The 21,143-nt window shown below is 54.3% G+C and overlaps 1 protein-coding gene across 1 annotated transcript in view; it reads left to right on the forward strand.

The window, feature by feature from the left end:
- The window catches only part of LOC132816260 (plectin-like), a 295,683-nt gene that overhangs the window by 269,950 nt on the left and 4,590 nt on the right, over positions 1-21,143 (forward strand). The window contains exons 10-15 of the mRNA XM_060825757.1: positions 10,869-10,984; positions 11,465-11,571; positions 16,749-16,868; positions 18,511-18,606; positions 18,759-18,886; positions 20,136-20,229. Of these exons, the coding sequence (XP_060681740.1) occupies positions 10,869-10,984; positions 11,465-11,571; positions 16,749-16,868; positions 18,511-18,606; positions 18,759-18,886; positions 20,136-20,229 (661 nt within the window). The remainder of the gene's footprint in view (positions 1-10,868; positions 10,985-11,464; positions 11,572-16,748; positions 16,869-18,510; positions 18,607-18,758; positions 18,887-20,135; positions 20,230-21,143) is intronic.

A 21,143-nucleotide genomic window follows, 5' to 3' on the forward strand; every position in this document is an offset into this window, starting at 1 on the left:
CACTCAATCCCCCTCAATCCCATGCTTCTGTATTTTGTACAATAGCTTACCATGGGGAACCTTATCAAACCCCTTACTGAAATCCATATACACCACATCAACCAGTTTACCCTCATCCACCTGTTTGGTCACCTTCTCAAAGAACTCAATAAGGTTAGTGAGGCACGACCCATCCTTCACAAAATTATGTTGACTTTCCCTAATCAAAGTATTTCTTTCTAGATGATTATAAATCCTATCTTTTATAACCTTTTCGAAACCTTTAGCCACAACCGAAGTAAGGCTCACTGGTCTATAATTCCCAGGGTTGTCTGTACTCACCTTCTTGAACAGGGGAACAACATTTGCTATCCTCCAGTCTTCTGGCACTATTCCTGTTGACAACGACGACATAAAGATCAAAGCCAAAGGCTCTGCAATCTCCTCCCTGGCTTCCCAGCGAATCTGAGGATAAATTGCATCTGGCCCAGGGGACTTATCTATTTTCACACTTTCCAGAATTGCTAACACCTCCTCCTCGTGAACCTCAATCCCACCTAGTCTAGTAGCCTGTATCTCAGTATTCTCCTTGACAACATTGTCTTTTTCCTGTGTGTATACTGATGAAAAATAATCATTTAGCACTTCCCCTATCCCCTCGGACTCCACGCACAGCTTCCCACTACTATCGTTGATTGACCCTAATCCTACTCTTTGTCATTCTTTTATTCCTGATATACCGGTAGAAAGCTTTCGGGTTTTGTTTGATCCTATCTGTCAACAACTTCTCATGTCCCCTCCTGGAACTTCTTAGCTCTCCCTTTAGGTCTTTCCTGGCTAACCTGTAACTCTCCAGTGCCCTAACTGAGCCTTCACATCTCATTCTAACATAAGCCTTCTTCCTCTTGACAAGAGATTCATCTTCTTTAATAAACCACGGCTCCCTCATTCAACCACTCCCTCCCTGCCTGACCGGTACATACTTATCTAGGACCCACAGTAGCTGTTCCTTGAACAAGCTCCACATTTCAGTTGTGCCCACCCCCTGCAGTTTCCTTCCCCATCCTATGCATTCTAAATCTTTCCCCCAGCTATATCTCTTGCCCTGTGATATATACCTAGCCCTTTCCATCACTAAAGTAAACATAACTGATTATGGTCTCTATCACCAAAGAGCTCACCTACCTCCAAATCTAACACCTGGCTGGGTTCCTTATCCAGTACAAATCCAATGTGGCCTCGCCCCCTGTTGGCTTGTCTATATACTGTGTCACACATTGTGTGCCCTCCTGCACACATTGGACAAAAACTGACCCGTCTAAAGTATTGAACTATAATATTTCCAGTCAATATTTGGGAAGTTAGAAGTGCCCCATAACAACTGCCCTATCACTCTCGCTCCTATCGAGAATCATCTTTGCTAACCTTTCCTCTCCATCTCTGGAACAATTCAGAGGCCTATAGAAAATTCCTAACAGGGCAACCTCTCCTTTCCTGTTTCTAACCTCAGCCCATATTACCTCAGTTGATGAGTCCTCAAACGTCCTTTCTGCCATCGTAATACTGTCCTTGACTAACAGTGCCGCACCTCTCCCCTTTTACCATCTTCTCTGTTCTTACTGAAACATCTAAACGCCGGAATCTGCAACAACCATTCCTGTCCCTGCTCTAACCATGTCACCGAACTGACCACAACATCCAAGTCCCAGGTAGAAGCCCACGCTGCAAGTTCACCGGATGCTCCTAGTGTTGAAGTAGACACACATCAAACCACCTTCCTGCATTGCCCGTGCACTCTTGTGACCTTGAAGCTTTATTTATGACCTCACTACTCACAACCTCCCATTTACCGGAATTATAATTTTGGTTCCCATCCCCCTGCTGAATTATTTTAAACCCTTCCGAAGAGCATTAGCAAATGTCTCCCCCCAGGATATTGGGACCCCTCTGGTTCAGGTGAAGACTATCCTGTTTGTAGAGGTCCCACCTACCTCAGAAGGAGCCCCAATTATCCAGGTATCTGAAACCCTCCCTCCTGCATCATCCCTGTAGCCACGTGTTCAACTCCTCTCTCGTCCTATCCCTCACCTCACTAGCACATGGCACGGGCATCAAACCAGAGATAACAATTGTATGTCCTAGCTCTAAGCTTCCATCCTCGCTCCCTGAATTTCTGCCTCAAGTCCCCATCTCTCTTCTGACTTATGTCATTGGTGCCAATGTGGACCATGACTTGGGGCTGTTCTCCCACCCCCTGAAGGATTCCAAAAACACGATCCGAGACATCACGAACCCTGGCACCTGGGAGGTGACACACCAACCGTGAGTCTCTCTCTCGTCCCCACAGAACCTCCTATCTGTCCCCCTAACTATGGAGTCCCCAATGACTACTGCTCGGCTCCTCTTCCCCCTTCCCTTATGAGCAGCAGGGACAGAGACCTGTGCCTCATTACTCCTGGTACGTCGTCCCCCCGCCAAAAGTATCCAAAACGGTATACTTGTTATTGAGGGGAACCACCACAGGGGATCCCTGCACTGCCTGCCAGTTCCCTTTCCGTCCCCTGACTGTAACCCATCTGCCTTTTCCTTGTACCTGAGGAGTGACTACCTCCCTGTAACTCCTGTCAATAACCCCCTTTGCCTCCTGAATAATCTGAAGTTAATCCGGTTCCAGCTCCAGTTCCCTGACGCTGTTCTCGAGGAGCTGGAGTTGGGTGCACTTCCCACAGATGTAGTCAGCAGGAACACTAATGGTGACCCTTACCTCCCACATCCTGCAGGAGGAACATCCCACTGCCCTCCCCTCCATTCCCACAATTCTAAATTCCCAAAGAGAGCACTGAAAATCAAAAAAACACACCTCACCTTCCTGTGCACAGAACCTTTTTTGTTTGGTTCGAGGAGGAGGATGAGGACGTGTGGGTGACACGTCCCGAGTAGTGTAAAGGGTAAAGCAAATTTCAAGCCCCACTTACCCAGCAGTCCTGTGTCCACTCCTGCTCAGTGTGCACTCCACCGATACACCAGGGAAATATTTATACTTTAAATACCTCCCTGTGAGCCCCCTGGTCCTAACTGACACTCCTCCTACTGTAACTGACACCGAGAAAAATAGCAATTCATGCATGCACTCTCACATCCTCACAACTCTCACTCACACACACTCACACGCTCTCGCACACTCACACACGCTTTCGCATTCACTCACACACATTCACATTCTCACAGTCACACACACACACACTGACACTCACTCACACATACTCACACACTATCACACATCTATACACACATACACACTCTTTTACACTGAAAGACTGAAGCGACTGAGCTTGTATACCCTTGAGTTTAGAAGACTGAGAGGGGATCTGATTGAGACATATAAGATTATTAAAGGATTGGACACTCTGGAGGCAGGAAACATGTTTCCGCTGATGGGTGAGTGCCGAACCAGAGGACACAGCTTAAAAATACGGGTTAGTCCATTTAGGACAGAGATGAGGAGAAACTTCTTCACCCAGAGAGTGGTGGGTGTGTGGAATGCTCTGCCCCAGAGGGCAGTGGAGGCCCAGTCTCTGGATTCATTTAAGAAAGAGTTGGATAGAGCTCTCAAGGATAGTGGAATCAAGGGGTATGGAGATAAGGCAGGAACAGGATACTGATTAAGGATGATCAGCCATGATCATATTGAATGGTGGTGCAGGCTCGAAGGGCTGAATGGCCTACTACACCTGTTGTCTATTGTCTCAGACCCTCAATCACACACATATACACACACTGTCACATTTTCACACACATTCACATACTGATGCACACACACTTACACATGCTGACACACATGAATGTATACACTCACTCAAATATATGCACATACACCATGCAGTATATATTGATATACACACACACGTGTGCACCAACAGTGACACGCATCACCATGCAGACACACTCACACTAACAAGCTCACTGGAGCCTACACAGCAACACACACAATGCCACTCTGACCTGAGGTATTACGCTGTATTACTGTGAGGGCTGCTGTTGGTTTCTGTTGGAAGGTTGTTACAGTGTTCTTTCTTGTGGTATTTGGATTTGGAACTGGCGTGTTTGTACAGTGTTTGAACGTGCCTGTCTAATGCTGTTTAAACAGTGACTGGTCTACAGTGTGAAGCTGGGTGGACTAATGTGTTACCTGGCAGACGATGAATGCACATTGCCTTTTCATGGGTGTGTCGCTGTGATTGAGAGACAGATCTGCAACATGTAGCTTTAGGCTGACACTGCTTGGAATCTCTCTGCTATTTGCTGTGTGTAACTCAGGTTACCAGCTGCACCTCACAGACACACCCTGGATCAACCTTTCCCAGCTCAGTACAGCCAGTGTTCAGGAGGTGGTCTGTAATCTCTCGCTGGAAATTGGGGAGATCTGTGATTGAGAACCGAGCTCGAAGCACACTGTGAGAGAGGGAGGGCAGGAGGCAGGAGGCAGGGACAGCAAGATGTTGAAGGCTGTGAAGAGGACAAAGAGGAAGAAGAAGAGGAGGCAGTTGGAAGAATGGAGCACCTCATCAGATTCTCTGCCAGCCGCTGACAATGGTGTGCTGATGTTCTGTGAGGAGGTACCAGCGCAGTCAGCTGAGATCTCTAACCCTCCACTGGCTGCTTCCATCTACTCCATCCATTCCACTCTGAAACTGAGTGCCATGTAAGCTCAGCTCTCGCTGCTTGCTCATACTGGACACTGCTCTGGATAGACACTGCTCTCAGAAACACTCTGTGTTCAAACTGAGTGGGTGATCCAGCCTGCAGTTGTTGTTGTTCTGGTCTGTTCTGCAGAGGTAGCTCTCTGACTAAGCTAGCTCACACGTAGCTTGGAAACTCGGAGCTCCTGGAGTGAAATCATTCAATTACTGTTTTAACACGGAGCCCAAGCATGTCTGAGGTCATCTTAGAAAGAGTGCTGTATGAGCGAGTGTGGGAATGAGTGAGAGAGGGAGAGATTTTGTGTGTGTGTGTGTGTGTGTGTATGTATGTATGTATGTATGTGTGTGAGAGAGAGAGGATAGAGTGAGTGCGAGAGAGAGTGAGAGAGGGAGAGTGTATGTGAGAGTGAAAGAGGAAGAGAGAGTGTGAGAATGAGTGAGAGAGGGAGAGAGTGTGTGTGTGAGAGAGGGAGAGATTTTATGTGTGTGTGTGAGAGAGAGGATAGAGTGAGAGAGAGAGGGATAGACTGAGGGAGAGAGAGGGAAAGAGAGTGTGAGAGAGGGAGAGTGTGTGTGAGAGTGACAGAGGAAGAGAGAGTGTGAGAATGAGTTAGAGAGGAAGAGGGATGTGTGTGTGAGAGAGAGAGGGATTGAGTGAGGGAGAGTGCATGTGTGAGAGAGAGGGAGAAAGAGTGTGTGAGAGAGAGAGAGGAAGAGAATGTGTGTGTGAGAGAGAGAGAAGGGAGAGTGAGAACAAGTGAGAGAGGGAGAGAGAGTGTGTGAGAGAGAGGGAGAGTATGTTGAGAGGGAGAGAGAGTGTGTGTGAGAGAGGGGGAGAGAGTGTGTGTGAGAGAGGGGGAGAGAGTGTGTGTGAGAGAGGGGGAGAGAGTGTGTGTGAGAGAGGGGGAGAGAGTGTGTGTGAGTGAGGGAGAGAGAGTGTGTGTGTGTGAGGGAGAGAGAGTGTGTGTGTGTGAGGGAGAGAGAGTGTGTGTGAGGGAGAGAGAGTGTGTGTGTGTGAGGGAGAGAGAGTGTGTGTGTGTGAGGGAGAGAGAGTGTGTGTGTGTGAGGGAGAGAGAGTGTGTGAGAGGGAGAGAGAGTGTGTGTGAGGGAGAGAGAGTGTGTGTGTGTGAGGGAGAGAGAGTGTGTGAGAGGGAGAGAGAGTATGTTGAGAGGGAGGGAGTGTGTGTGAGAGAGAGGGAGTGTGTGTGAGAGAGGGGAAGAGAGTGTGTGTGAGAGAGGGGGAGAGAGTGTGTGTGAGAGAGGGGGAGAGAGTGTGTGTGAGAGAGGGGGAGAGAGTGTGTGTGTGTGAGGGAGAGAGAGTGTGTGTGTGTGAGGGAGAGAGAGTGTGTGAGAGGGAGAGAGAGTATGTTGAGAGGGAGGGAGTGTGTGTGAGAGAGAGGGAGTGTGTGAGAGAGGGGAAGAGAGTGTGTGTGAGAGAGGGGAAGAGAGTGTGTGTGAGAGAGGGGAAGAGAGTGTGTGTGAGAGAGGGAGAGAGTGTGTGTGTGTGAGAGGGAGAGAGTGTGTGTGTGTGTGAGGGAGAGAGTGTGTGTGTGAGGGAGTGAGAGAGAGTGTATGAGAGGGAGTGAGAGAGTGAGAGAGGGTGAGAGAGTGTGTGAGAGGGAAAGAGAGTGTGTATGTGAGAGAGAGTGAGTGTGTATGAGAGGGAGAGAGAGTGTGTGAGAGAGGGGAAGAGTGTGTGTGAGAGAGGGGGAGAGTGTGTGTGAGAGAGGGGGAGAGTGTGTGTATGAGAGGTAGAGAGAGTGTATGTGAGAGGGAGAGAGAGTGTATGTGAGAGGGAGAGAGAGTGTATGTGAGAGAGAGAGAGAGTGTATGTGAGAAAGAAAGTGTGTATGAGAGAGAGTGAGAGGGAGTGAGAGAGTGTGTGAGAGGGTGAGAGTGTGTGTATGAGAGGGAGAGAGAGTGTGAGAGGGTGAGAGTGTGTGTGAAAGAGAGAGGGTGAGAGGGAGGGAGAATGTGTGTGAGAGGGAGGGAGAGTGTGTGTGTGTGAGAGGGAGAGTGTGTGTGTGAGAGGGAGAGTGTGTGTGTGAGAGGGAGAGTGTGTGTGTGAGAGGGAGAGTGTGTGTGTGTGTGAGAGGGAGAGTGTGTGTGTGTGTGTGAGAGGGAGAGTGTGTGTGTGTGTGAGAGAGGGAGAGTGTGTGTGTGTGAGTGTGTGTGTGTGAGTGAGTGGGAGAGGGAGTGTGTGTGTGTGAGTGAGTGGGAGAGGGTGAGTGTGTGTGAGTGAGTGGGAGAGGGTGAGTGTGTGTGTGTGAGTGAGTGGGAGAGGGAGAGTGTGTGTGTGTGTGTGAGTGAGTGGGAGAGGGAGAGTGTGTGAGTGTGAGTGAGTGGGAGAGGGAGAGTGTGTGAGTGAGTGAGTGGGAGAGGGTGAGTGTGTATGTGTGAGTGAGTGAGTGGGAGAGGGTGAGTGTGTATGTGTGAGTGAGTGAGTGGGAGAGGGTGAGTGTGTGTGTGTGTGTGAGTGAGTGGGAGAGGGTGAGTGTGTATGTGTGAGTGAGTGAGTGGGAGGGGTGAGTGTGTGTGTGTGTGAGTGAGTGGGAGAGAGTGAGTGTGTGTGTGTGTGTGAGTGGGAGAGGGTGAGTGTGTGTGTGTGAGTGAGTGGGAGAGGGTGAGTGTGTGTGTGTGAGTGAGTGGGAGAGGGTGAGTGTGTGTGTGAGTGAGTGGGAGAGGGTGAGTGTGTGTGTGAATGAGAGTGAGTGAGTGAGTGGGAGAGGGTGAGTGTGTGTGTGAGAGAGAGACGGAGAGTGTGTGTGAGAGAGAATGTGTGTGTTTGAGAGGGAGAGTGTGTGTGTGTCAGAGAGCAGGTGGGTGTGTGAGACCGAATGTGAGCGAGAGAGTGAGAGGGAGAGTGAGAGAAGAAGGCAGAAACTGATGGGACAGCTCCGTGGGTCTGGCAGCGTCTGTGGGGAGAGAGAGAGAGAGGAGAGTTTGGGTCCGAACTGAAGGAGGTTCTGAGGAAGGGTCACTGGACCCGAAACATTAACTCTGATTTCTCTCTGCAGATGCTGCCAGACCTGCTGAGCTTTTCCAGCAGTTTCTGTTTCTGATTTCCAGCATCCACAGTTATGTTGGGTTTTTGTGAGAGAAGGAGAGTACGGTATCTGAGAGGGAGAGAGCGTAGGGGAGAGAGAGAATGCGTGAGAGAGAAAGGACGTGTATGTATATGAGGGGTGATGGTGATAGGTCAGAAAGGAGGGTGGAAGGAAGATGGACAGGTCGGACAGTTCAAGAGTGTGATGCCGAGTTGGAGGGTTAGATCTGGGATAAGGTGGGGGGGGCGGGGAGATAAGGAAACTGGTGAAATCCACATTGGTCCTGTCTGGTTGGAGATTTCCTCATGTCCCCTCCCCCCCCACCTTATCCCAGATCTAACCCTCCAACTCAGCACTGCCCTTCCTGTCCAGCCTCCTTCCCTCCAATCCGCCTCACCCTCCTCTCCAACCTATCACCATCACCCCCCCCCCCCACCTTCATCTACCTATCACATTCCCAGCTACCTCCCCCACCCCCTTCCCATTTATCTCCCAGCCCCTTTGGGCCATCCCCCTCATCCCTGATGAAGGGCTTATGCCTGAAATGTTGACTCTCCTGCTCCTCGGATGCTGCCTGACCTGCTGTGCTTTTCCAGCACCACTCTGTTTGACAGTGAGTGACCAGGAAAGCTCAGAGGATGGAATGGGTTATTGTGAGAGGAATTGAATACAGGAGTAGGGAGGTTACCCCTCAGTTATACAGGGCCCTGGAGAGACTGTATCTGGAGCACCGTGTACAGTACAGGTCACTGTGTGGAAGGAAGGATGTAGATGTGTGGGAGGCAGTTCAGAGACAGTTCAGCAGATTAATGTCTGGAATCAAGGATGGTGTGATGAGGACAGGCTGAGCATGGGTCTGCTGGAGTTTAGAAGACTCGGAGGTGTTTCAATTGAAACACGTCAGATCCTGAGGGGTCTTTGCCAGGTGGATGTGGTGAGGATGTTTCCTCTTGGGAGAGAATCTAAAATGAGAGGGTCACTGGGTATGGGTTGGCGTGGAGGAGGGGAGGGGAGATGTGGGTCTTTGGAAATCTCTTGTTGGAAAGCTGCTCAAAGTAGAATCAGTGTGGAAGCAGGCCATTCGGCCCATTGAGTCAACACCAACTCTCCAAAGAACATCCCACCCAGACTGCCCCCCACACTATCCCTGTAAATTTGCATTTCCTATGGCTAATCCACCCAGCCTGCACATCCTGGGATATCACAGGCAATTTAAAAAAAAACATTACAGCGCAGTACAGACCCTTCAGGCCTCGATGTTGCTGACCTGTCAAAATTATCTGATGCCTATCTAACCTACACTATTCCATTATCATCCATATCTGTGTCCAATGCCCATTTAATGCCCTTAAAGTTGACGAGTCTACTCCTGTTGCAGGCAGGGCATTCCACGCCCCTACTACTCTGAGTAAAGAACCTGCCTCTGATATCTGTCCTAAATCTATCACCCCTCATTTTAAAGCTATGTTCCTTGTGATTTCTGACCTAATTTGCCGAAGCCCCTCCAATCCTGAAACGCCTTATGCAATATCCTAGTGGGGAACCTTATCAAACCCCTTCCTGAAATCCAAATACACCACATCAACCACTTTACCCTCATCCACCTGTTTGGTCACCTTCTCAAAGAACTCAATAAGGTTTGTGAGGCATGACCTGCCCTTCACAAAACCATGCTGACTATCTCGAATCCAATTATTCCTGTCCAGATGATGATAAATCCTGTCTCTTACAACCTTTTCCAACACTTTACCCACAACCGAAGTAAGGCTCACTGGTCTTTAATTACCAGGGTTGACCCTACACCCTTCTTGAACAAGGGAACAACATTTGCTATCCTCCTGTCTTCTGGCACTACTCCTGTAGACAATGATGATTTAAAGATCAATGCCCAAGGCTCAGCAATCTCCTCCCTGGCTTCCCAGAGAATCCGAGGATAAATCCCATCCGGCCCAGGGGTCTTATCTATTTTCAGATCTTCAAAAATTGCTAAAACCTCCTCTTTGTCATCCTCAATCCCATCTAATCTAGTCGCCTGTATCTCTGTGTTCTCACTAACACTGCCCCTTTCCAATGTGAATACTGATGAAAGATATTCATTAAGCCCTTCCCCATGTCCTCCGATTCCACACACAACTTTCCACGATTACCTTTAACTAATCTTACTCTAGTCATTCTTTTCTTCCTGATATACCTGTGGAAAACCATAGGATTTTCCTTGATCCGATCCACCACCAACTTCTCATGACCCCTCCTGGCTCCTCTTACCCTCTCCTTTGATCTTTTCTGTCTAACTTATGACTCCCAATGCCCCAAACCGAGCCTTCACACCTCACCCTCACATAAACCTTCTTCTTCCTTTTGACAAGAGCTACAACTTCATTGGTAAACCATGGTTCTCTCTCTCGACCACTCCCTCCCTGTCTGACAGGTACATACTTATAAAGGACCCACAGTAGCTGTTCCTTGAATAAGCTCCACACTTCAATTGTGTCCATCCCCTGCAGTTTCCTTCCCCATCCGATGCATCCTACATCTTGCCGAATCGCATCATCATTGCCTTTCCCCCAGTTATACCTCCTTCCCTGCAGTATATACCTATCCTGCCCATTGCTATTGTGAACGTAACCAAATCATGGTCACTATCACCAAAGTGCTCACCTACCTCCAAATCTACAATTAAACATGGCCAATCCATTAACTTGCTTCGGACTGTGGGAGGAAACCGGAGTACCCAGAGAAAAGCCCGACACAGACACGGGGAGAACGTGCAAACTCCACACAGATAATCGCCCGAGGCTGGAATCGAACCTGGGTCCCTGTCACTGAGAGGCAGCAGTGCTAACAATTGAATATTTTGTAAGGCATAGTTGGAGGAATTCTTGTTGAACAAGGGGGTGAAAGGTTCTCAGTGGAAGGTGGAACGTGGATTTGAGGAACCAATCAGATCAGCTGTTGTTGTACTGAATGATGCAGCAGCGAGAGTGGTGATGGTTCGGCCTGTGTCTCCTCCATATCCTCCAGACCTGCGTGATGGCTTCCTCTCTCACTACTCACACCCTCTCTCTCTGTCGCTGTCCTTTGCTGTTGACTCCTCCTCACCCAGCAGAGAGTTCTCTGTGTAAAGTTAGTATTTTATTTTCAGGCCGGTTTTGATTGACATGAACAAGGTTTACCGTCAGAAGAACCAAGAGAATTTGGAGCAGGCGTTCAGCATTGCAGAGCGGGAGCTGGGGGTCACCCGGCTGTTAGACCCTGAAGGTAATCGCCAGAGTGATCTCCCACAGCCAGTGTCCCTGTCCCCCACACACTGCCTCATCACTGACCCCAAACCCCCAGTCTTACCCTGGCCTTTCCCAATCACTCACTGCACCTCACTCTCCTTACTCTCTCCCCATCCCCCTGTTCCCCCCCTCCTTAATCTCACCCCTCCCCGTCCTCCCCCTCCTTAATCTCACCCCCTCCCTCTCCTGCTGTCCCCTCTTCTTAATCTCTTCCCCTCCCCTTCGTCCACACTCTCCTTAATCTCTCCCCCTCACTCTCCCCTGTCCCCATTCTCCTTAATCTCACCCCCTCTGTCTCTGCTCTCCCTCTCTGACCCCACTCTGCCTCTGCCTCCCTCACCCGTATCCTCTCCATTTATTCCGCACTGTCTCTAATTCTGCATTTCCAGCCCTTCCCTGTATCCCCCCCCCCCCCCCCCCCCGTTGCTGATTACTGACGGTGATCTTACTGTTGTAGATGTGGATGTACCCCACCCTGATGAGAAGTCGATCATTACCTACGTCTCCTCCCTGTACGATGCACTGCCGCGAGTTCCCAACGTCGAGGCTGGGATCCGAGCCAATGTAAGTCTTTCTGAGTCTGGGACGGAGCTGCCTAACGGGACGGGTTTGTTTGTAAGCTCTGATTCGGAGCCACCATCTGTCCTATCCACGCGACCTGGACACAGTGGTGTTTATGAACTCATTGGTATTGTTCCCAGGAAAATACCTTTACCAATGAGGGTCGGAGCTGATTTTCAGTTTGAGATCAGATGTAACGAGATGGGGTCAGCTGTAACAGACCCCATCAGATCAGTGCGAGCGAGGTTTCTGGACGGGGTGTAGCTCACTCACTCAGTAAACCTGGCCCAGTACCTCAGGTATCCGGCAGGGAATCCTCACAACCTTTAAATGACGGCTTTGGGCCTAATGTGGGACAGTGGGACTGGTGTAGGGTGGGAGTTGTTATTGAAGGACTGAAGCACCGACTGTAGGGTTCGGTGTTGCTGAGAGAAGCTGAAAAAGTGAACATGGAGGTTGTTTCCCCCTGAAGGGAGACTCTCGGACCGGAGGGAATTCTCTCAGAATAAGACGGAGATGAGGAGGAGGGAGTGAGTCTGTGGAAGCCTTTACCCCAGAGTCCTGGCGAGGCTGGCTCACTGAATATATTCAAGGCTGAGAGAGACAGACAGACTCAGCTTTTATATCCAGATTTACAGAGAATTCACCCTCCACACGGACCCCACTCCCTCCACACGGACCCCACTCCCTCCACACGGACCCCACTCCCTCCACACGGACCCCACACCCTCCACACGGACCCCACTCCCTCCACACGGACCCCACACCCTCCACACGGACCCCTCTCCCTCCACACGGACCCCACACCCTCCACACGGACCTCACTCCCTCCACATGGACCCTCCACACGGACCCCTCTCCCTCCACACGGACCTCACTCCCTCCACACGGACCCTACACCCTCCACACGGACCTCACTCCCTCCACACGGACCCCACTCCCTCCACACGGACCCCACTTCCTCCACACAGACCCCACTCCCTCCACACGGACCCTCACTGCTCCACACGGACTCCACTCCCTCCACACGGACCCCACTCCCTCTACACGGACCCTACACCCTCCACACGGACCCCACTTCCTCCACACAGACCCCACTCCCTCCACACGGACCCTCACTGCTCCACACGGACTCCACTCCCTCTACACGGACCCCACTCCCTCCACACGGACCCTACACCCTCCACACGGACCCTCACTGCTCCACACGGACCCCACTCCCTATACACGGACTCCACTCCCTACACACGGACTCCACTCCCTCCACACGGACTCCACTCCCTCCACACGGACCCTCACTCCCTCCACACGGACCCTCACTCCCTCCACACGGACCCCTCTCCCTCCACACGGACCTCACACCCTCCACACGGACTCCACTCCCTCCACACGGACCCTACACCCTCCACTCCACTCCCTCCACACGGACCCCACTCCCTCCACACGGACCCTCACTGCTCCACACGGACCCCTCTCCCTCTACTCTCACCTGTCTGCCACTGAAACATGCATCACCTGACCAGGCTCTTTCCTCAAAACAAGGTCTAACACGGCCCCTTCCCTTGTTGGAGTATCCACACACACACAGACACACACAGACACACACACACACACGCAGACACACACACACACACACACACACACACACACAGACGCGCGCACACACACACACACAGACACAGACACACACACACACACACACACAGTTGCAATAATAAGCGTCCTGCTTTTTAACTGGCCACCAGACTCTGGAATCGGGCTCTGTTCGATGCGCTCTCTCTGTCAGGCCCACCGTTAGAGTTAGGCCCGTTGGCACACCGTCACAGTGCGAGGGTTACCACATGTCATCCTGGGTGCAAAGGTACCCCACCCCCCACATCGCCCTGTACCCCACCCCCCACACCGCCCTGTACCCCACCCCCCACACCGCCCTGTACCCCACCCCCACATCGCCCTGTACCCCACCCCCACACCGCCCTGTACCCCACCCCCACATCGCCCTGCACCCCACCCCCACACCGCCCTGTACCCCACCCCCCACACCGCCCTGTACCCCACCCCCACATCGCCCTGTACCCCACCCCCCACACCGCCCTGTACCCCACCCCCCACACCGCCCTGTACCCCACCCCCACACCGCCCTGTACCCCACCCCCCACACCGCCCTGTACCCCATCCCCCCACACCGCACTGTACCCCACCCCCCACACCGCCCTGTACCCCACCCCCCACACCGCTCTGTACCCCACCCCCCACACCGCTCTGTACCCCACCGCTCTGCACCCCACCCCCCACACCGCCCTGTACCCCACCCCCACACCGCCCTGTACCCCACCCCCTACACCGCCCTGTACCCCACCCCCCACACCGCCCTGTACCTCACCCCCACACCGCCCTGTACCCCACACCGCCCTGTACCCCACCCCCACACCGCCCTGTACCCCACCCCCTACACCGCCCTGTACCCCACCCCCCACACCGCCCTGTACCCCACCCCCCACACCGCCCTGTACCCCACCCCCTACACCGCCCTGTACCCCACCCCCTACACCGCCCTGTACCCCACACCCTACACCGCCCTGTACCCCACCCCCTACACCGCCCTGCACCCCACCCCCCACACCGCCCTGTACCCCATCCCCCACACTGCGTTGTACCCCATCCCCCACACCGCCCTGTACCCCATCCCCCACACCGCTCTGTACCCCACCCCCCACACCGCCCTGCACCCCACCCCCCACACCGCCCTGCACCCCACACCCCACACCGCCCTGTACTCCACCCCCCCCACACCGCCCTGTACTCCACCCCCCACACCGCCCTGTACCCCACCCCCCACACCGCCCTGTACCCCATCCCCCACACCGCCCTGTACCCCACCCCCACACCGCCCTGTACCCCACACCGCCCTGTACCCCATCCCCCACACCGCCCTGTACCCCACCCCCCACACCGCCCTGTACCCCACACCGCCCTGTACCCCATCCCCCACACCGCCCTGTACCCCATCCCCCACACCGCCCTGTACCCCACACCGCCCTGTACCCCACCCCCCACACCGCCCTGTACCCCACCCCCACACCGCCCTGTACCCCACACCGCCCTGTACCCCATCCCCCACACCGCCCTGTACCCCACCCCCACACCGCCCTGTACCCCACACCGCCCTGTACCCCATCCCCCACACCGCCCTGTACCCCATCCCCCACACCGCCCTGTACCCCACACCGCCCTGTACCCCACCCCCACACCGCCCTGTACCCCACACCGCCCTGTACCCCATCCCCCACACCGCCCTGTACCCCACCCCCACACCGCCCTGTACCCTACACCGCCCTGTACCCCATCCCCCACACCGCCCTGTACCCCATCCCCCACACCGCCCTGTACCCCACCTCCCACACCGCCCTGTACCCCACACCGCCCTGTACCCCACCCCGACACCGCCCTGTACCCCACCCCCCACACCGCCCTGTACCCCACCCCCACACCGCTCTGTACCCCACCCCCCACACTGCGTTGTACCTTGCCTCTGTGACCCACATTCCCACTGCGGGCCTCCATGTGGTGGAGGTGCCAACTTTCAGGGCCATTAGCTCAGCTTGTGGATGAGATTGGAGTAGTGTCGGTGGGAGGGGCTTCAGATTGGTTTCACAGGTCAGAGCAACATCAAGGGCCGAAGGGCCTGTACTGTGCTGGAATGTTCTATGTGCTACTGCAGCCCCACTTCGCGTACCAAGCTCTGAGTTCAGGCTTTGGGCCTACTGAAACCAGGAGTCCCCGATCCCATCATCATCACGGCTGGTGCTGAAGTCCCTCCAACACCTCCCCCACCCCCCAGTGAGAAAGAAGGATAAAGACCGACAAGGAAAGTGGGGGGTGGGGGGACAGAGAGAGAGGGAGAGAGAGGTGGGGGGAGGAGGGGGGGAGAGAGAGAGAGAGAGCGGGGGGGGGGAGAGAGAGAGAGGTGGGGGGGGGGGGGGAGGGAGAGAGAGAGAGAGAGGGGTGGTGGGGGGAGGGGTAGAGAGAGAGAGAGAGAGAGAGGTGGGGGGGGAGGGAGAGAGAGAGAGAGAGGTGGGGGGAGGAGGGAGAGAGAGAGAGAGAGAGGGGTGGTGGGGGGAGGGGGAGAGAGAGAGAGAGAGAGAGAGAGAGGTGGGGTGGAGGGAGAGAGAGAGAGAGGTGGGGGGGAGGAGGGAGAGAGAGAGAGAGGTGGGGCGTGGGGGGAGAGAGTGGTGGTGGGGGGTGGGGGAGGATGCAGCTGAGCTAGAGCACACAGCGTCGGGAGCCCCAACACTCCATACCGTGAGACTGGCCCCATTTTTAAGGCAGTTAATGTGGACCACAACCTCTGACTGTTCACTCTCCCCCCTTTAACAATATCCTGTGCCTAGTCACCGGGAGGGAACACATCACCCGAGACACTCCCTTGGAGCCACAGGAACGTCGATCTGTGCTGTTGACTCTAGTGTTCCCCATTACTCCAGCAGATGAAGCCTAGCTGCTGTAGCACACCGCTGCTGATGGGGACACTGACCCGAGAGGCCGCAGCCCAGCAGGATGCACAGTGGTCAGTCTGAGTTTTCACCACAGCGTACCTGTGTAAGGGGACTCCTGCACCACCCGTCTAAGCCGATTAGTTTTCCTGGTGGTCACCCCAGTATTGTTCTGCCTGTGTAGCCCTGATGTGTGGTGTGACCAGCTCACTAAACATGTTATCCATGACCATTCTCAACCTCGTGGACAGTCCACAGTGAGTCCATCCACAGCTCCAGCCCCTCCGTGTGATAAAGGAGGACCTGCAGCTGAACATAGCTTCTGCAGATCACAGTCTGGACAGACTGGACTCCCCTTGCTCCACCCCCTCTACTCCCTCTCCCCAGGATCACTCATCTCCCTCTCCGTCTCCCTCTGCACCTACCTGTCCTTCTCCCTTTCTCTCTCTCTTACTCCCCGACAGTCGCTGCTCCCTCTCTCTCCCTCTGTACCTGAGCTCCATCCTCACTCCGCACTCCACCCAAGGTCACCCTTCTCCTGTTCCCTCTCTCCCTGTCCCCCAGGGTGACAGTCTGCCCCCCAGGGTCACGCTGCCCTGTCTTGTGTGTACCCCTGTATGGGTCTGGTCACCGGGGGAGTGACGCTGGAGAGGTGCAGTCACGGAGGTCTCTATGTTGTCTCTGTAGGAGATCGAGATGCGATGGCAGGAATATTACGAGATGGTGACGCTGCTGATCCAGTGGATTCGCCATCACATCACCATCTTTGAGGAAAGGAAATTCCCGGGAACCTACGAGGAGATGGAGGTGAGCAGCCACTTCACATCCCAAACTCATCCCGTCCCCGATCCCGGTCCCCGTCCCCGATCCCGATCCCGATCCCTGTCCCCGATCCCGATCCCTGTCCCCGATCCCGGTCCCGGTCCCTGTCCCCGTCCCTTATCCCGATCCCGGTCCCCGTCCCCGATCCCGATCCCTTATCCCGATCCCGGTCCCTGTCCCCGATCCCGGTCCCTGTCCCTGTCCCCGATCCCGATCCCGGTCCCTGTCCCTGTCCCCGATCCCGGTCCCTGTCCCTGTCCCCGATCCCGGTCCCTGTCCCTGTCCCCGATCCCGATCCCGGTCCCTGTTCCTGTCCCCGATCCCGATCCCGGTCCCCGTCCCCGATCCCGATCCCGGTCCCTGTCCCCGATCCCGATCCCGGTCCCTGTCCCTGTCCCCGATCCCGATCCCGGTCCCTGTCCCCGATCCCGGTCCCGGTCCCTGTCCCCGTCCCTTATCCCGGTCCCTGTCCCTGTCCCCGATCCCGATCCCGGTCCCTGTTCCTGTCCCCGATCCCGATCCCGGTCCCCGTCCCCGATCCCGATCCCGGTCCCTGTCCCCGATCCCGATCCCGGTCCCTGTCCCTGTCCCCGATCCCGATCCCGGTCCCTGTTCCTGTCCCCGATCCCGATCCCGGTCCCCGTCCCCGATCCCGGTCCCTGTTCCTGTCCCCGATCCCGATCCCGGTCCCCGTCCCCGATCCCGATCCCTGTCCCTGTCCCCGTCCCTTATCCCGATCCCGGTCCCTGTCCCCGATCCCGGTCCCTGTCCCTGTCCCCGATCCCGATCCCGGTCCCTGTCCCCGATCCCGGTCCCGGTCCCTGTCCCCGTCCCCGATCCCGGTCCCTGTTCCTGTCCCCGATCCCGATCCCGGTCCCTGTCCCCGATCCCGATCCCGGTCCCTGTCCCCGATCCCGATCCCGGTCCCTGTTACTGTCCCCGTCCCCGATCCCGATCCCGGTCCCCGTCCCCGATCCCGATCCCGGTCCCCGTCCCCGATCCCGATCCCGGTCCCTGTCCCCGATCCCGATCCCGGTCCCTGTCCCCGTCCCCGATCCCGGTCCCTGTCCCTGTCCCATTCCCGATCCCGGTTCCTGTTACTGTCCCATTCCCGATCCCGGTCCCTGTCCCCGTCCCCGATCCCGGGCCCTGTTCCTGTCCCATTCCCGATCCCGGTTCCTGTTACTGTCCCATTCCCGATCCCGGTCCCTGTCCCCGTCCCCGATCCCGGACCCTGTTCCTGTCCCATTCCCGATCCCGGTTCCTGTTACTGTCCCATTCCCGATCCCGGTCCCTGTCACCGTCCCCGATCCCGGTCCCTGTCCCCGTCCCCGATCCCGGACCCTGTTCCTGTCCCATTCCCGATCCCGGTTCCTGTTACTGTCCCATTCCCGATCCCGGTCCCTGTCACCGTCCCCGATCCCGGTCCCTGTCCCCGTCCCCGATCCCGGACCCTGTTCCTGTCCCATTCCCGATCCCGGGCCCTGTTCCTGTCCCATTCCCGATCCCGGTCCCTGTCACCGTCCCCGATCCCGGACCCTGTTCCTGTCCCATTCCCGATCCCGGGGAGAGTATATGAACACTGATGCTGATGCTGTAATATCTGACCTGGCTGTGATTTTTTAAGGTGCTGTGGAGACAGTTCCTGAAGTTTAAAGAATCCGACCTCCCCGTCCGAGAGACTGAGAAACAACACAGCAAGGCTGTCTTCAAATCTCTGGAGGTACATCTCCATTTCATCTCACTCCACCTGCCTGTCACTGTGTGTGTGTGTGTGTGTGTGTGTGTGTGTGTGTGTGTGTGTGTGTGTGTGTGTGTGTGTGTGTGTGTGTGTGTGTGTGTCACAGGGTGTGTAACTCTGTGTGTGTGTTGCAGGGTGCTGTGCAGGAGGGTCACCTCAAGGTACCTGCAGGTTATCACCCGATCGACGTGGAAAAGGAGTGGGGAAAGCTACATGTTGCTATTCTGGAGCGGGAAAGAGTTCTCCGCAGCGAGTTTGAGAGGTTGGTTCTTCCCCGGCTCCCCCGGAGAGTTGCAAACATAGTTTAAGATCACATGGTTTTGATATCTCTCTGAATATAGGCCACAGGCAGGGTTCACCTTCTCAGCAACTCACTCAGCCCTGTCGGAAAATTGCTTTCTGGTTGCTTTGAGGATATCACAGAACATCACAATCTGTTCACGGCAGCTGGTCTCCTGTCTCCTTTCAAACAGAATCCCAAACTAATCCCACTGCCCCACTCTCTCCCCATAGCCCTGTATCAATCCCCAAACTAACCCCACTGCCCCACTCTCTCCCCACAGCCCTGTATCAATCCCCAAACTAATCCCACTGCCCCACTCCCTCCCCATAGCCCTGTATCAATCCCCAAACTAATCCCACTGCCCCGCTCTCTCCCCATAGCCCTGTATCAATCCCCAAACTAATCCCACTGCCCCACTCCCTCCCCATAGCCCTGTATCAATCCCCAAACTAATCCCACTGCCCCACTCTCTCCCCATAGCCCTGTGTCAATCCCCCAACTCATCCCACTGCCCCACTCTCTTCCCATAGCCTTGTATCAATCCCAAGTTAATCCCACTGCCCCACTCTATCCCCATAGCCCTGTATCAATCCCCAAACTAATCCTACTGCCCCACTCTCTCCGCAGAGCCCTGTATCAATCCCCAAACTAACCCCATTTCCCCATGCCCTCCCTATAGCCCTGTATTAATCGTACTGGCCCACTCTTTCCCCATCGTTCTGTGTCAGTCAGGCTTGGTATGGAAGTGACAGCCTCACGACATTATCACTGTAGTTGTGGTTCTGCTCGCCGAGCTGGAAGTTTTTGCTGCAAACGTTTCGTTCCCTGGCTAGGGAACACCATCAGGGCTCCAATAGCACTGATGATGTTCCCTAGCCAGGGAACGAAACATTTGCAGCAAAAACTTCCAGCTCGGCGAGCAGAACCACAACAACGGATACCCGAGCTACAAATCTTCAATCAGATTTTAAATTATCACTGTACTATTGTCCAGAACCTCAGCAAATGTTCTGGGGCCCCAGGTTCAAATCTCGCTCCAGCACATACATTTAAGAATCTAATGATCATGATGAAAGTGCCAGGTATCGTCTATCTGGTTCAGTGGTGCCCTTTGACCCCAGGCCACAGGTGACTCTGGTGCAGCCATTACTGAGGGCTGGTTGTGTTCACCTGGGAACCCAGCCAGCAATGATTATTTGGTTCTGATGGCCTGCCTTGTTGTTTCCAGGCTGGAGCGATTCCAGAGGATTATCCTGAGGATTCAGCAAGAATCCAACACATGTGAGGAACAAATCAAACAATCTGACGCACTGCTCAAATCCGTGAGTAACCCTTCACCTTCAACACTGAGCACACGCAGAGACAGACAGCAGGAGGAGATGGAGAGAGTGTGTGGAGACAGGGATGGAGAGAGAGTGTGTGTGTGGAGACAGGGGTAGAGAGCGAAAGACCATAAAACCATAAGAATTAGGCCATTCGGTCCATCGAGTCCACTCCGCCACTTAGTCATGGCTGATGGGCATTTCAACTCCCCTTACCCGTACTCTCCCCGTAGCCCTTAATTTCTTGCGAGATCAAGAATTTATCAATGTCTGCCTTGAAGACATCTCATGTCCCAGCCTCCACTGCACTCTGCGGCAATGAATCCCACAGGCCCACCACCCTCGGGCTGAAGAAATGTCTCCGCATTTCCATTCTAAATTGACCCCCTCTAATTCTAAGGCTGTGTCCACGGGTCCTAGTCTCCTCGCCTAACGGAAACACCTTCCCAGCGTCCACCCTTTCCAAACCATGCATTATCTTGTAAGTTTCTATTAGATCTCCCCTCAACCTTCTAAACTTTAATGAATACAATCCCAGGATTGTCAGCCATTCATCGTATGTTAGACCAACCATTCCAGGGATCATCCGTGTGAATCTCCGCTGGACACGTTCCAGTGCCAGTATGTCCTTCCTGAGGTGTGGGGACCAAAACTGGACACAATACTCCAAATGGGGCCTAACCAGAGCTTTATAAAGTCTCAGTAGCACAACGGTGCTTTTATATTCCAACCCTCGAGATAAATGACAACATTGCATTCGCTTTCTTAATCACGGACTCAACTTCCATGTTTACCTTTAGAGAATCCTCGACTAGCACTCCCAGATCCCTTCATACTTTGGCTTTACTAATTTTCTCACCGTTTAGAAAGTAGTCTATGCTTTTATTCTTTTTTTCCAAAGTGCAAGACCTCGC

The sequence above is a fragment of the Hemiscyllium ocellatum genome, chromosome 5 (genome assembly GCF_020745735.1).
Source record: "Hemiscyllium ocellatum isolate sHemOce1 chromosome 5, sHemOce1.pat.X.cur, whole genome shotgun sequence".
NCBI lineage: Eukaryota > Metazoa > Chordata > Chondrichthyes > Orectolobiformes > Hemiscylliidae > Hemiscyllium > Hemiscyllium ocellatum.